Consider the following 14212-nt stretch of genomic DNA (forward strand, 5'->3'; position numbering starts at 1 on the left):
CAAGTATTTATTCCTGAGAACAAGCACCCCTGACAACCAAGCTCTTGGATTTCTTCCACAAGTCAGTTTTCCAGCAGGGTTAGAATCTCCACCCTAAATTCTGTCCAGTGAAAATACGAAAAAACATCTCAGTAAGGAATATGTGTTCAAGCTGGATTTCTGTAAGTTTTCAGCAGGCTACATTTTTCTTGCAGACCCTGGATAAACAGCTCTTGCTCTGCTAGTCAGAGCTTCTTCGGGTTTTTATTTTGCTTTGGACACCAGCATGGTGTAACTGCTATAGGACTGCCAAAACCAGAATCAATGCACCAAACCATCATGACTGAGCAAATTTTACTTCCTGACACTGCTTACAGATGACGTCCAAACTATTTCTAGCAGATAGCAACCAATCCTTTCTTCTAGGGACTAGTTATCACTTCTTGCATGGTGCTGGGAGCTGATAGTTGAGGATCACCAGGGACATCAGTGCTGGGCACAGAACAGCACCTTCTCCTGACTCCTGCTCTGCTCCCCCACCTTGAAGCACAGACCTATTTAGCTGCTCCCATAAAATTCCTTTCCTACTAAAGCAATTTTATTTAAAAGAAATCAAAATCTTCCTTACTTCATAATTCTCAACACACCAGTAGCGCTCTAAGGCATCAGGGTAGCAAAAGACTAAAATTACTAAAGGAGAAGTACAGTCCTGTTTAGCTTCATTGCAGCTAACAGTTGCTAGGAGAGCAAGGACCTCTAAATACTGGTTGAAACCTGAAAGTTCTTTACACAGATTAAGAAATCAGTATGTAGATTCTAGAAGAAAAAGTGGAAAGCCACAAGCACAGGGATGTTCTGCTTGGTGCCAGGGGCTGGCTTCATTGAATAACACCCAGCTCCTGTCCCAGGGCAGCTGTTGCTGCTGCTGCTCAGTGCTTTACTTCTTGCTCAAAAGACTTCTTGCCTAATTTTCTCCACACTATCTTCAAGTAAACAGTATCAAAATTTGTTTGAGGGTTTGAGGACTATAATTTAATCATTACTGAGGACAAAGTATGTGCTTCTTTCATCTTAAAAACCACTACATTTGTACATATCACATCAAATTTTCATAAAATGGGAGACAATTAAACATCTTATGATAAAAAAATTACCAAAACCCTACATTTTTTTCTTCAATAAGAATATATGAGAAGACTTCTTTTATCTGTTTTCACAGCCTTTTGCATGAAAATTTAATTAATGGTCATAAATACCTAGAAATACTTCCTCCAAAGCATCCTTTAAGAGTCTTCACTTCTTACTTAGTTTATTTATTGCGTGGAGATTTATCCAAGGTGGAGTCAATAACACTGCAGCTACCTACTTATCTGATCTCCTGCTCAGGCACACTCAGCAGAGCATGCCAGAATTTGGTTAGTAAATTCCAGTTGCAGCAAGCCTGGTTTGTCCCAGCATGACAAAGGCTGAGCAAAATCTTCCCTGCAATTGCTCCTGCAGCACCAGAGGAAAAGGGAGGATGTCCTTCTCTCCTGTCTTTTTTTTTTTTTTTTTTTTTTCCTAAATTCACAAAGAATTATTCTTTAATACTAAGAATGGGAAAGCAAATTTCTGTTTTGGTTATGTCAGACCTGGTGGGCTGTGTACTAGTAAAAGACAGCAAAATAATACTTTGTAACCCAAGGAGTTTGTAACATAAGGGAGACAGTTAATAAAACAAACAAAGGGATAAAGCAGATAGATGTGGAAAACGAATTATGACCACAGCTGCTCGGAAGTGGCTGGCTACCTATAATTGTTGATCTAGTCCTTTTCTCCAGCTGCTAAACTGCATTAACATGGCTAAAATACCTTTTATACTTTTTTGGCTCTCCTTGTTGCTTTCCCTTTCAAGAAAACATCACTAATTACCAAAGGAGTAGTGTATGGCAGAATAAGTGGGTCACAAGACGTATTATGAAAGCACTAGTGAAAATGCTAACATTTTTTTAACTCCTGATACAGGGAGCATATATTTTCTCAACTGGTTTAAGTTTCAATAGCTTGTGTTTTACTGTTTCTTCCTTCTTAATTCCCCTGGGTATCTTGTACGAGGTGCTTGAGTCATATCCCCCAGAGACTACAGAGAGCTTCAACTACTATGGCTTCATGTCTAAGATCCTGTGAAGCAGGCAGTGTTCTTAATTAATTCCTTAGACACCCAGCAGACAGAAACTGGCACCTTTATCTACTGTCTACTGCTCCTTTCCACTTCCAGGCATGAACAGCCCAGGTCCAAGCTGGCAGCCTTTCCCAGTGGAAGTATTTTAGCTGAAATGGGCCACACTGAAAATGACAGGACTCAGCTGCACAGGGTTCTGGCAAGAATAGCCTCTAAACAACAGGAAAAGCCCAATAGTCTTCACCAAGGAGACATGTCAGCACCTGAGGCTTGTACCTTCCTGCAGAGAGTGAACTAAATGCTGCAGGAATAAAATGAAGTCAAAGCAATAGCAGGTTTACACAGCTGGTACCCACAAGGAGAGCATGTGCCAATCTCACACCAGACCAGTGCTAATAAATGAGCTTTCCAAGTGCAAGTGCTGCACAGAAGAGAGGCAGAGGTGCATAAAATTGTGGGCTTGGGGCTAAGGCTCCACATTTAACCCATATCATGCCCATGGACACACAACCACCCCCCCCCAACACACACACACACACACAAATCATTCCTCAACAGGGATCAACTTCACTTTCCAATAGCACTGACAGATTCATTTGCTTGGTCAAGAACGGGATAGGAGATGTACATCAGCAAGCAGATCATTTTGAAGGAAATGGATTTCTTTCCACAGCTGCTGAATAACATTTTATTTCTTAAAAAGAGGCAAAATTAACAAGCAGTATTCATGAATATGATACAGCCTGATTTGATCAATGTTTTCTCTCTTTATTAAAATGTTTGTTAATTATTCATTCCATAATTTTCCTAAAATGCTTGCTAAATACTTTAAAAAGTATGCATCCTTATACATTCAATTACAGGCAGAAAATTTCTATTGCTTGATTGGGGAGTCATGATGCCAACAGCTCTCATAGCTTGCCATCTTTGAAGGCAGAATCATACTTAAAACTTAGTATAACTAGGCTTTTCATCTGAAACTGTAATTACTTTCCACTTCAGAGATACACAATGAAACATGGTCCTATACTTAAGCCTCCCAGAGCACAGCCAGCTTGCAAAAATCGGACAAAGAACATTATCAATTTTCTCAAGGGAGTAAGATATTTGCCGACTGCCAAGAAGAAACTGTAACTATTCATGTGTAGCAAAAGTAGATGCAGTGTGAGAAACAACATTGCTATGTCCATACTCCAAAAAATCACAGCAGCTGAATGAAGCCTCAGTTTATGGAAAACCAAGCAACATGAAAAACTGGAACAGCCTCCAGGAAATAAGTAATATACAAATGAAGAAAAAGAAAACAAAGGTTTTGTCTGGGGTAATGAGGGGAAGGAATCAACTTCAATGTAAATACTTGCTATTTAAAAAAAAATTCAGCAGCAAAAGGTTGGAGCGAGATTTGGCACACAAAAAAATAATCTCACTGCCTGCAAACTATAAAGCATGACCCAAGTCAGAGAAAAAAATAGCATCAGTACTTCAGCTGAAATTGCAACTTACCTGATACACATAATGAAGAGGATGAAATTCCAAAAGGCTTACACACATTTTACATTATTATGTGTATTTATACACACACAAACATATATATTCATGCTTTATCAGAATCCCTCTATACCAAGTTATTACAACCACATCAGAGCAAGGGAGCAAGAAAAGAAAAGTAAACAGAAAATTACTTTAAAGAGCCGTTATTCACAACATTGCTTATTAAAGAAAGGAATGAAACAATTTAAAAACTGTTTCAAACCTCAACCAGTAGCTTGATCAAAACAACAAAACCCCTTACCTGTGCATTCTTATTCCTGGCTTCTCTCCTTGCAGCTTTTTCTTTTAACCTCTTCTCCTGAAATAAACAAGATGTATCATTTTAAAGCAAACTCCTGCATTGTTATTATTTTTTTTAATATTTTAAGATTAATGTTGAGCCATCTAGATATTTTTAAAGCATACATGTTAGATTGGTGGTATTCACCCTACATGTTATTGAAAATAATAAATGAAAAATCTGAATGAGATACTACTCATTCTTCTTGCTCTTAAAGGAAATCATAAAACTACAAGAATGATTGAAGCTCATATTTTACTGAGACTTATTACTCTTAAAGGAATAATGCAGCTGAGGAATTCAACAGAGTAAGTATTAGTCTGTAAAATAAGGTAGTTAAAATGGTACTAAGAGATCCAATTTTTCTTTTTTTCTCAGTGACTTAAAATGAAATCAAATCCACTTAACAAACTAAAATGAAAATTTTCCTAACCAGAATTGCTGAAGTAACTGGAGAGTGAAAGCTAACACATCTTAACCCTTTCATATCTCCATTACCAACAAACACTTTACAAAAGAATTTGCTTAGTAATTGCATCGATTCAGAAACCACTACAAAATTCTCTTTACCAAAATAATTCTGCTACAGGAAAATTACCTAAATGCAGTCATAAAACTCATCCAAAGCTGCCTGCTAGATCTGTCAGCATACAGAATTGCCCAAGATATTTAAATCAAATGGCATTTATTGCTGCTTGTTTTGTTTATTCTTACGCCTACTGAAGTATTATCTCTAATTTATATGGTCAGGTCCTTGCAGTTGAACATCCTTTAAATTCTGTATTTCATGAGGAAAGGACAGAAATTCAGGTGAGAGCACATCCTCTAGAAAAGCACATGGCTCCCTCTTCTTGTCTTAGTGATGCTGATGACATTGGTATTGAAAATCTTCTATGCTAGCACAAAAATGTTTCTGAAAAACAACTCTGTTTCTCTGAGCAATATAGGCCATCCTCACAACAGCACATTTAGACTCGAGTCCACATAAAAGGAGAAATTAACATCAGTCCAGAGTCAGCACTTCAACACAGAGAAGGCTGAAGAGCAGTTACATATCAGCTCACTCATGGGAGTAATGAGAAAGCTACAGCTTCAGCAGTCCCAGTGCCACTTCATCACAATGATACTGCCAAAACATATTGGAAGGTATCACATAAAGTTGTTTGGAAAAGCAGTGTTTGACTGCAGACATGGGAAAAGGAGAACATAGCCACCAAGATTTTCAAAGTTGGTGCCTAAATTCAGGGGCTTTTGAGACATTTGTCTGGTACACGCCATTTTCTATTCTCCCAATTGCCTAAACAACAAATGTGTTAGCTTATTTTCAAAATCCCTTTCTGCATAAGTCAACTTCTTCTCTCCAAATCAAAACTAAACAATTCCCCAATGCTTTGTGCAAAGCTGTCTGACTTGAACAACTCAATACAGACTTCAATGCATGCTGTAAAACAAAAAACAAAAAAAAAACCAACAAAACAAAAAAACACACAGCTGTCTTATTATTTCAGATATGTTAAAGTATAAAAAAGAAAAGAAAGAGAAAAAATAATTAAATTTAAGGCCACAAGTGCATCATATGGGACAACAAAAGCCACCACAACCAAATACTGTCTGCTCTACATGCAGTTTCTCCAATAAGGTAGAACGATGCATCATGGTTATAACATGATCATCCAGGTTACGATTCCTTCACTGCCAAGCCAAATTTATATAAGTTTCTTATCACTTTTACTTATGTTTTTGTAATTATTTACTTAAGTTTTCTATTTCCTCTGCTTTAAATGCTGCACATTCTCCACTCTTCGGGGTAACCATCGGGGTTATCTCAATTTTCTGCTAAAACTGTGGTAATATTCAAACTTTACCCCTCAAAAACAGAGATAACACAGCTAGAAAGTAATACACGACATGTAAGAAAGCAACTTTTAACTTGGACAGTCTAGAAAATTTTGGATAGAAAAATTCTGATAGGAAAATTCTACAGTGTATGAAATGTGTTTTAACTGCAGATACAGGCTTCAGCAAATATAGCAGCAAAGTTCCTCCTCAAGGGATTTATAACAGAGCACTCAGAAGACAGCTATGAAAGCAGAAGATTGACATAAGGACACAGAAGAGGTGTACACAGACATCATTATATACTTTAGTCTCTAAAGAATGGTGAAGACACAAAAAATTCTGAAGTTAATAGGTCTGAAATAAGGAGCACAAGAGAAAAACAAGACAGAGAAGCAATCACCAGGAGATGCTGTCAAGATCTCCTTTTTTTTCCCCAGAAATGGGGGAGAGAGGGTTTGGATCTTTGTCAACAAGAAACAAAAGTAGATTTTGCAGAGTGCAGGTCTGTTGGCACTGAGCTAGAGTTAGGAGTGCATTTCAGAAGCCAATGTCCTCATCAGGCCCGCTTCTGCAGCTTGACACTAACACACTCCAAACAACACTGGGCATTCACAGGGTCACAGGATCATCCCAAGTGGAAAGAACATAAGGGGTCTCTGGTCCAACCTCCTGCTTACAAAAGAGGTGAGGTCATACTGCACAAGGCCTTGTCCAGCCATTTCAAAATCCCAAGGCTGGAGACTGCCCATCACCTCTGGCCAGCCTGTGCCACAGACTGACTGCTCTCACACAGAAAAATTCCCCATAAAACCATGCTGAATCTCTTGCTTTAACTTAAGGCCACTGTCAGAGGTTTTGGTCCATTTAATTTGTGACATGTCAATTTACTAAGCAGAACACCCAAGTGAAAAACCATATAGAAGTTTCAGTGTATTCCACAGACGTATTTACAAACCAGGTTCTGCTCTGATAAAAATATATAAATACAACTCACTATACATCTAATTTCCACAAACCCACACTGGGTTTATATTCTACATATTCTGTTATATTCTATATATAGTATTATATTCTTTTCATTTAGTTTTTCATTAATAGTATTACATAGATCAGACACCTTCTTGGTCAGACCTTTTAAAATTTACTGCAAATTATCTTTTTTTCTTCACATTTACAAAGCTACTTAAAAAGGATGGTTATAACCTCAGTAATCAAAGGGATGAAAATTTTTAGCCATCATCATGTAATATGGCTAAATCATTTGCCTTTAAAGAAGAGTTGCAAGTCTTCTACCTTTTCTGCACTAGAACTGACAACAAAAACAGCTCTGCCTAAAAGGATCCCAAACCATGGATAAAGCCATGTATAATATATGGAAGAACTACTCGCTATTCTTAACTGTGAAGTTAAGAAGTCTGCCACTGGCTTCTTTTCACATTTATTTCCCCTCCTTCTACTGCTGGGTTTTAAAACAAAAATTCGTACCCCATTTAATTCTTAAAACTCCAACACACTTAAATATTTTAACATTTACATTCCATATTCTCAACTTGAGACAAAAAAATAATGAATAGCAGGATGGCAGCTCTCCCTAGCTGGAGAGGTAAGGAATATGTGAAAGACACATAAATAGACAGCTTAAATCCCAAGGTTTTAGTTATAAAAAAATTAAGTAAGTCCAGCAATTTTGAGGGTTCTTCCCTCCCAAAGGAAATCTCCTCTTCCTTGGACTCTCCCTCTTTCTACATTTAAGAGTTAGTTTTACATTTCACAGAGGGTTTACTGCAATATAAAAAAATGCAGCATTTGTTTCTGTTATTTCTATTACAGTTTTGTTTCATACAGTAATTTTTCTTCTCGCTTTTTTAATGTGTAAGAAATTTGTACAATAGAAGTCTCCTTTCTATCTTTTAAAGAATTTATGCAGAGGTCAGATTTACATTCAATTCTTTTATCTGATAAGCTGCAGTTTTCTCACCCTAAAATTTCACTGACCTCTTACATTTCCTTACCTGAATTCAAAAAAAAAGTTTCACTCACCACAACTAATGCGTATTACGGCATATTTAGCTCCGAGATAATTAAAAAAGCTTGTGGCAAATCTATTTCCTGTAAAAATTTCATGCTCATCTGAGTCCTCTGAAGTCTTTATTTAAATACTCAAGAACTCCCTCAGGTTTTGATCCATCATTTTCACACTAGATTTTTAATAACTATTCCTTTACGTACTGATGCCATAATTTGGAGCTACCAACCCATTCTATTTAACAGCTGATGTAATGGTTTACCACACAACAGATCTTCAGGTGATTGTGTCGTGGAATAAATCACTCCATTGCCTGGAAAAATCTGGCTGTCATTTGCAATTGGTCAATACTGGAACCGGATACCATGTCTTGGTATCTGACTATCTCTTGTTATTTTAGTGGGACACAGCTAAATTCAGCCAGTTGTGCTGCAGAAAACAGAGTTGTTCAGTAGTTCAGAGCAGCTCTCATATAGTGGCATTTCAATAGCCAAGAGATGCTTCCAACAGAAGTTTGAAGCACAAATATGCTCTGAAAACTTACTTAATAAACATGTTTCCCACATTTTTCTACCCCAAGATTTTACACCAAACTTGAACTGTTTACATGCTCATGGCCATTGCTACATTTATATTGCTACATAGCTTAATTATTTCTCCTTACAGAGACTAGAAAACCGTCTACACGCAAGCATTTCTCCAACTACCAAAACAAACTAACATTCCTAACTCAAAGATAAAACTGAATCAACTTATTAGTATTTCCTTGACTATAATTAAAAAAAAAACAAACTGGAAATTAAGTTAAATTGATTACCATTAAATAAACAAATCTTAATACCTTGAAGAAAAAAAGCAAAAGCTTTTTTATTGTTTTGTGTTTGCTTTGTTGTGAAGTTTTTTGGAATCTCAATGTTTGGTTTTAGAAACCTATTAAATAATCTCTTCAAGCAACAAACTATAAACATAATTATGTAAGCCTCATCTGTAAAGCCAATGTTTACCTTAAAGCCATGGATACTGAAACACCTCGTAATCACCAATTTAAAGCAACACAGAGTAGGCATCAAAGGCATGTGAAAAACAGCACAGGGACAATTTTAAACATTAAACTAGAACTGGGAAAAGTCTTACAGGCAGTGGAAAAAAGGCATTCTCATTAAAAAGAGGAAAACAGAAGCTAGCAGAAACTGACCCTTAAAAGGACATTTTTGGAACAAAACCAGCACAGGAAACCAGTGGAGAAAGATCAAAATTATTCTTTTCCCACTTAGACCTGAACACACTGAGTATGTTTTAAGGATGGAAAGCTTTTCTGAAGCTTTTAAGTGAGTTGGTTTAAAATGTATATGGATGAGAGGCTGGCCATGAGCTGTCAGTGTGCACTCCCAGCCCAGAAAGCCAAAGGTGTCCTGGGCTGCATCCAGAGCAGCGTGGGCAGCAGGGCCAGGGAGGGGATTCTGCCCCTCTGCTCTGCTCTGCTCAGACCCCACCTGCAGGACTGCAGCAGCTCTGGGGTCCCAGCACAAGGGAGCACATGGACCTGTGGGAGAGAGTACAGAGGAGACTGCAAAGATAATCAGAGAGAAGATGGAAAATCTCTCCAGTGGAGACAGGCTGAGGGAGTTCGGGTTGTTCAGCTTAAAGAAGCGAAGGCTCTGGGGAGACCTTATTGTGGCCTTCCAGTTAGTCAGCTGGAAAGGAACTTTTTACAATGGTATGTATTGGGCAGGACAAGGGGTAAAGGTTTTAAATTAAAAGAGACTAAGTTTAGATTAACTATTACAAAGAAATTGTTTACTGTGAGCGTGGTGAGGCTGAACCTACACATACATAAACACACACAGTGAGAGATAAAGGTAACACTAATTCAAAATACAGTTTCATCAGAATTATATGATTAATGAAGATAGTTAATACTGTTTAAAAGTAATGTTTAAAGCTGTGAACTAAAATCTTAACGACAAATCAATGGAAGTTGTACTGCAAACCATGCTAATATACTCTAGAGAAAAATAGAGGAAAATCAGCAGTGATGCCCTTCATCTCATTTTGTGGCTGCTTTAGGTTTTCAAGGGATGATGCTGCTTAAGAGTTCAAATTTCATTTAAAATGAAAGAGTTAAAAATTCATAATCTATAGAGGTCACAGGCTCTTAAGCTGTCTTTATGCAGCCACCCATAAAGAAACACCCAGCCCAAACACCAGGTCTGAGAGAAGGCAGAAAGGTACAGAAGATACACAAATCTTCAGCAAACAGAGGGTGCAGCTCCTGTGAAAAGCTGCAAGGCTGCCTCCCAGAGCCTGACAGACAGAGGTCAACATTTTGGGCAGTTGTTCCAGTACATCCTCCAGCAGAACAAGCAGCTTGGCATGGAACATCCCTTACAGCACTAGGGCTGGTAAAGCCCCACTTTAAGGTTATGCCTGAATTACCTCAGCCTCCACCCACAGCCGTGTCCTCCTAGAATTCATCTGAATAGTGTGTACACAAACCAGCTGGTTAGAGCCTGGTGCTAGTAACACCAAGGCTGTGGGTTCAATCACCATATGGGCCATTCACTTCAGAGCTGGATTCAATAGCCCTTGTGGGTCCCTTTCAACTCAGAATATTCTGTCATCGGTGATCTCATTTTCTTATTTTTCACATCAGTACCATGAGGTCAAGAACTTTGATTTTGCTGCAAGACTCCTAGAAAACATCCAAGGACACTTCAAGCTCTAAGTGTAGCCCATTCAGCTGTTGAAGTGAAAGATAAGTAAGCCCTTGCCTCCACTGGCACCACAGGGAGACCAGATGGATGCTGCTGCTAAGGCTCAAACAGGATGCTTGTCAACCAACATCTCAGTGTCCATCGCCGTATCCTAATAGCTCTGCATTTGGAGCATAACAGCAGCACTGTCTGCACACAAAAGCTATGGAAGGGCTCAAATAGGCTTTCTAACAAAGTAATGTTCTGATTTTTTTTTACACATCTCTCTACCTATACTTTTCTTTGCTGTTCAGCTGAATGCTCCTCTCAGCAGTAACCTCTTGCCTCTATATTTTGCTCCTACGCTGGCATATTCTTTACGTGAGAGAATTTTGTCATTCTCACCCAGCACCACATGAAACCAACTGTACACATGGTAATCTGACAAATTCCACTTCAAAGTGCAGGACTATTCAGGTGCTTTATTTAATAAAGATTATAATCCTGCATTGCAATTTTTTACTCCTTCAGATTACTTCCTTGGAAATATGACACAACCCTTCTTCAGAATAAATCTAATGATTGATTTCAAACTAAAAATACTGTTTTTCATGGGAAAATTTATTTTCAACCATATTCAATGGCTTGTGTTATATAACATCTATTTTATAAAATAAAGAAAATCCCTGGGGAGCCATTTCCATTTCTTGGTATATAAGGTAGTCAATGATTTATTACAATACACTACAACTTTTAAAATTATTTTAAAAAACTATAAACTGAGTAAGTTTAAATCATAACTATTCTGCTATCAACAGAAATCACTTGCAAAAGTAGGCAGAGCATGGAGTTCTGTTTGGAACGGGGCTGCCAAAGGAAGGAGTAGCCCTAGGGTGCCCTCCCCTGAGAGCTTTCCCATCTAGGCCATGGCTCAGCCAAGGAAAGGGGTGAAGATAGCAGCAAGGGCCAGAGGTCGGAGAGAGATAAAGGCTACAGCATTACACCAGGAAGCAAACCCCAAGGAATGCAGTGTAGCACAAGACACCTTGGTGGTAGGGATACCCTGAAAGTAAAAATGTGGTTTGTAAGGATGCGACAAAGACAAGAAGGAGAAAAAGTAATAAAGTAATAAAGTGAGTATGAAAGGCACTAACCCTAATGAGCACTAAGGCAGACAATAGCAAAAGATGTGAACTCCTAAGTCACTGACAGATGAACACTAAAGGAACCACACAAGCACAACCTTGGGAAGGTCCACACAGGACTTTGTAACTGGTAAGAAAAAAACAGGTTATCTATGTTTATCAGTCTCACAGGAAAGAGCAAACTTAAAATGGAATATTTGAAAGGCACTGTGAGACTGAGCAGAAAGACCAGCACATGGAAAAACCCAATGTCAGTGACCACACAAGGGCCCTATGATGTAGGTATGAAATTGAACATTATTTAGGGTCCACTCTACTATTTAATGTATTGGTGAGTGTGCTTAACAATCAAAGCAGTGGGATCTTCTTAGTCCTGCTGGTAAACATCAGCCTGTATCAGCCAACAAGAAGAAATAAGCATGTGCTGCCTGTGCTGTGTCTGTTTATGTGAGTGTAGTCTCTCTTGTTTCTGTGGACATCCACAGAGGTATCTTGTGTGTGCCCCTCTGTGCAATGCACGTGCAGGGGGCTCGTTCTGCAGCCTGGAATAGCAGCAGGCTTCATCAAAAACACCTGCAGATGAAACCATCTGAGTTTAAACCCAAGGGATTTGGCTTCCCATACCAGTCTGCAATCTTCCATTTTCAAAAATGAATTTTAATCAGAATTCAATATTCTCTTCATGAAACTGAAAGCTATTTATTTTATAATAGTCCTTACATAAAGCCTGGTACAAAGAATTTTCTCTTTTAGCCTTGGAAACAGTTAATAGAATAATAATATTTGGGAGAGCAAACACACAAAGAGTGAAACATTGCAGTGTTTCCTCCTTATTAAAATTATGCACTATGCCACTAACAAATGCATTTAGGGCACAGGAGACAAAACAAAGAGAGGTAATCTGTTTCAGTACAGTTTCTAAAATAATTCTTTTTTTTTCTACTGAATTAAGAGCAGCATAAGCAAAACTTTGAGAACATATAACCCTAAACTTCAAGTGGTACAAATCAAGATCATTTCAGTGGCACAAGGGCCACAAAATATCTCCAGATTCCTTCGAGCAACATCAGTATCCCCAGAAGACTGTGCAAGGAGTCTCAAAAATACTACGTATATATTACATTTAAAATACAGATTTGTGGTACAGTACAGTATCTTCTGAAAGATCCCCCATCACCCGCAGTCTAACTGAGTCATCTCTCTATAAATATATTTGTTTAAAGTCTTCCAGGGAGGTAGAGAACAACTGCATCTTGCAGTATCAGACCCCTGAAGACAGTCTCAGCTTGATTTCTACTAATACTGCCCAAATAAAATTATATTTAAAAAATATTTCTAGCCTTCTTCTCACACGGATCATTCAAAATTCACAGCACATCTTACTCATGGGAAAGAGAGGTAAGAAATAAGGCTCCTATTCATTTTTTCTTCAGCGCCAACAGGCATTTTTCTGAGCTTGAGTTAGTATAGGGAAAGAGAGGTTATTAAGTAGTGAGATGAATCCCTCTCCACCACTATTTTCCTCCTAACAACACTGCATTTTCAGTTGAAAACTTGAAAAATGGAGTGCCAAAACATGTTCTGAATAGTTTATTCACTTTTCCCATTATTGTTGTTTATAACATTTTACACATTTCAAATGGCTTTCATTAAATAGCCATTACTGCAAAAATATTTTTATATCATCTCGATTGGTACTCCTGTCCTTCCCTTGTGCTCAACCGCTAAAATTTACATTGCTGCCAAAATGTCAGTAAGCATTAATTACATTACAATTATACCTCAGAGTTTTATTTACTTCTATCCATCTGATTTCAGTTCTTCCATATTTGCAGAGGAAGGAGAGGATAATAAAATGTGAGACTCAGGAAGGAAACCCAATTATAGTGTAGATGCTTTGCAAGTTGCCACAAGCCTTAAGGCACTGCAACACACTACTCTTCTAATCCGAGCATCTCATGAATGCATCAAAACATTTTTCTGATCATACAGGAAACTGCTCATTTAAATGACATTCACAAATGGATTTAAAAGCAATGGCCTGTGGATACTTTCTGAATAGTTTTGTTCTTCATCAGAAACAGTTTTGCAAGGAAACTTCATAATAAGCTTACATGCCATGTTCCCCTAAAAGAAAAAAAAGGCTATTTTGGGGATGTTTTGATTTTAAGGAGTTCACTTTTCCCCACAGAGACTTCTAATCTTCAAGATTATATTGCAGAAATTGTAAGAAAAGGATTCTCAACTGAAGATGACCTATAAAAGTACAAGCTTTATGAAAATGCTGCTTTTTCTATATCCACTCATTATCTAAATCAAAACCTGGACCCACCTGCCAGATAAAAAAACCTGGATGAAATAATATCTGCATTTGTAGTCCTCTGTAAATTGTTTTGTTATTGTAAGTCACCATTTCAAAGCCAATGTAGAGACTTCAGGTATTCACATACATTCAGCTTGAGGGAACTTTATGATTACATACACATAACCACATATCAGACTGCTACATTTGATTTATACAGAACGAAAATGCATTTG

The 14212-nt window shown here is 37.8% G+C and overlaps 1 protein-coding gene across 1 annotated transcript in view; it reads right to left on the minus strand.

The window, feature by feature from the left end:
- DDX10 (DEAD-box helicase 10) overlaps positions 1–14212 on the minus strand; it is a 160034-nt gene that overhangs the window by 41922 nt on the left and 103900 nt on the right. Inside the window, exon 16 of the mRNA XM_058864478.1 lies at positions 3933–3989. Coding sequence (XP_058720461.1) covers positions 3933–3989 — 57 coding nt within the window. The remainder of the gene's footprint in view (positions 1–3932; positions 3990–14212) is intronic.

The sequence above is a fragment of the Poecile atricapillus genome, chromosome 1 (genome assembly GCF_030490865.1).
Source record: "Poecile atricapillus isolate bPoeAtr1 chromosome 1, bPoeAtr1.hap1, whole genome shotgun sequence".
Lineage (NCBI taxonomy): Eukaryota > Metazoa > Chordata > Aves > Passeriformes > Paridae > Poecile > Poecile atricapillus.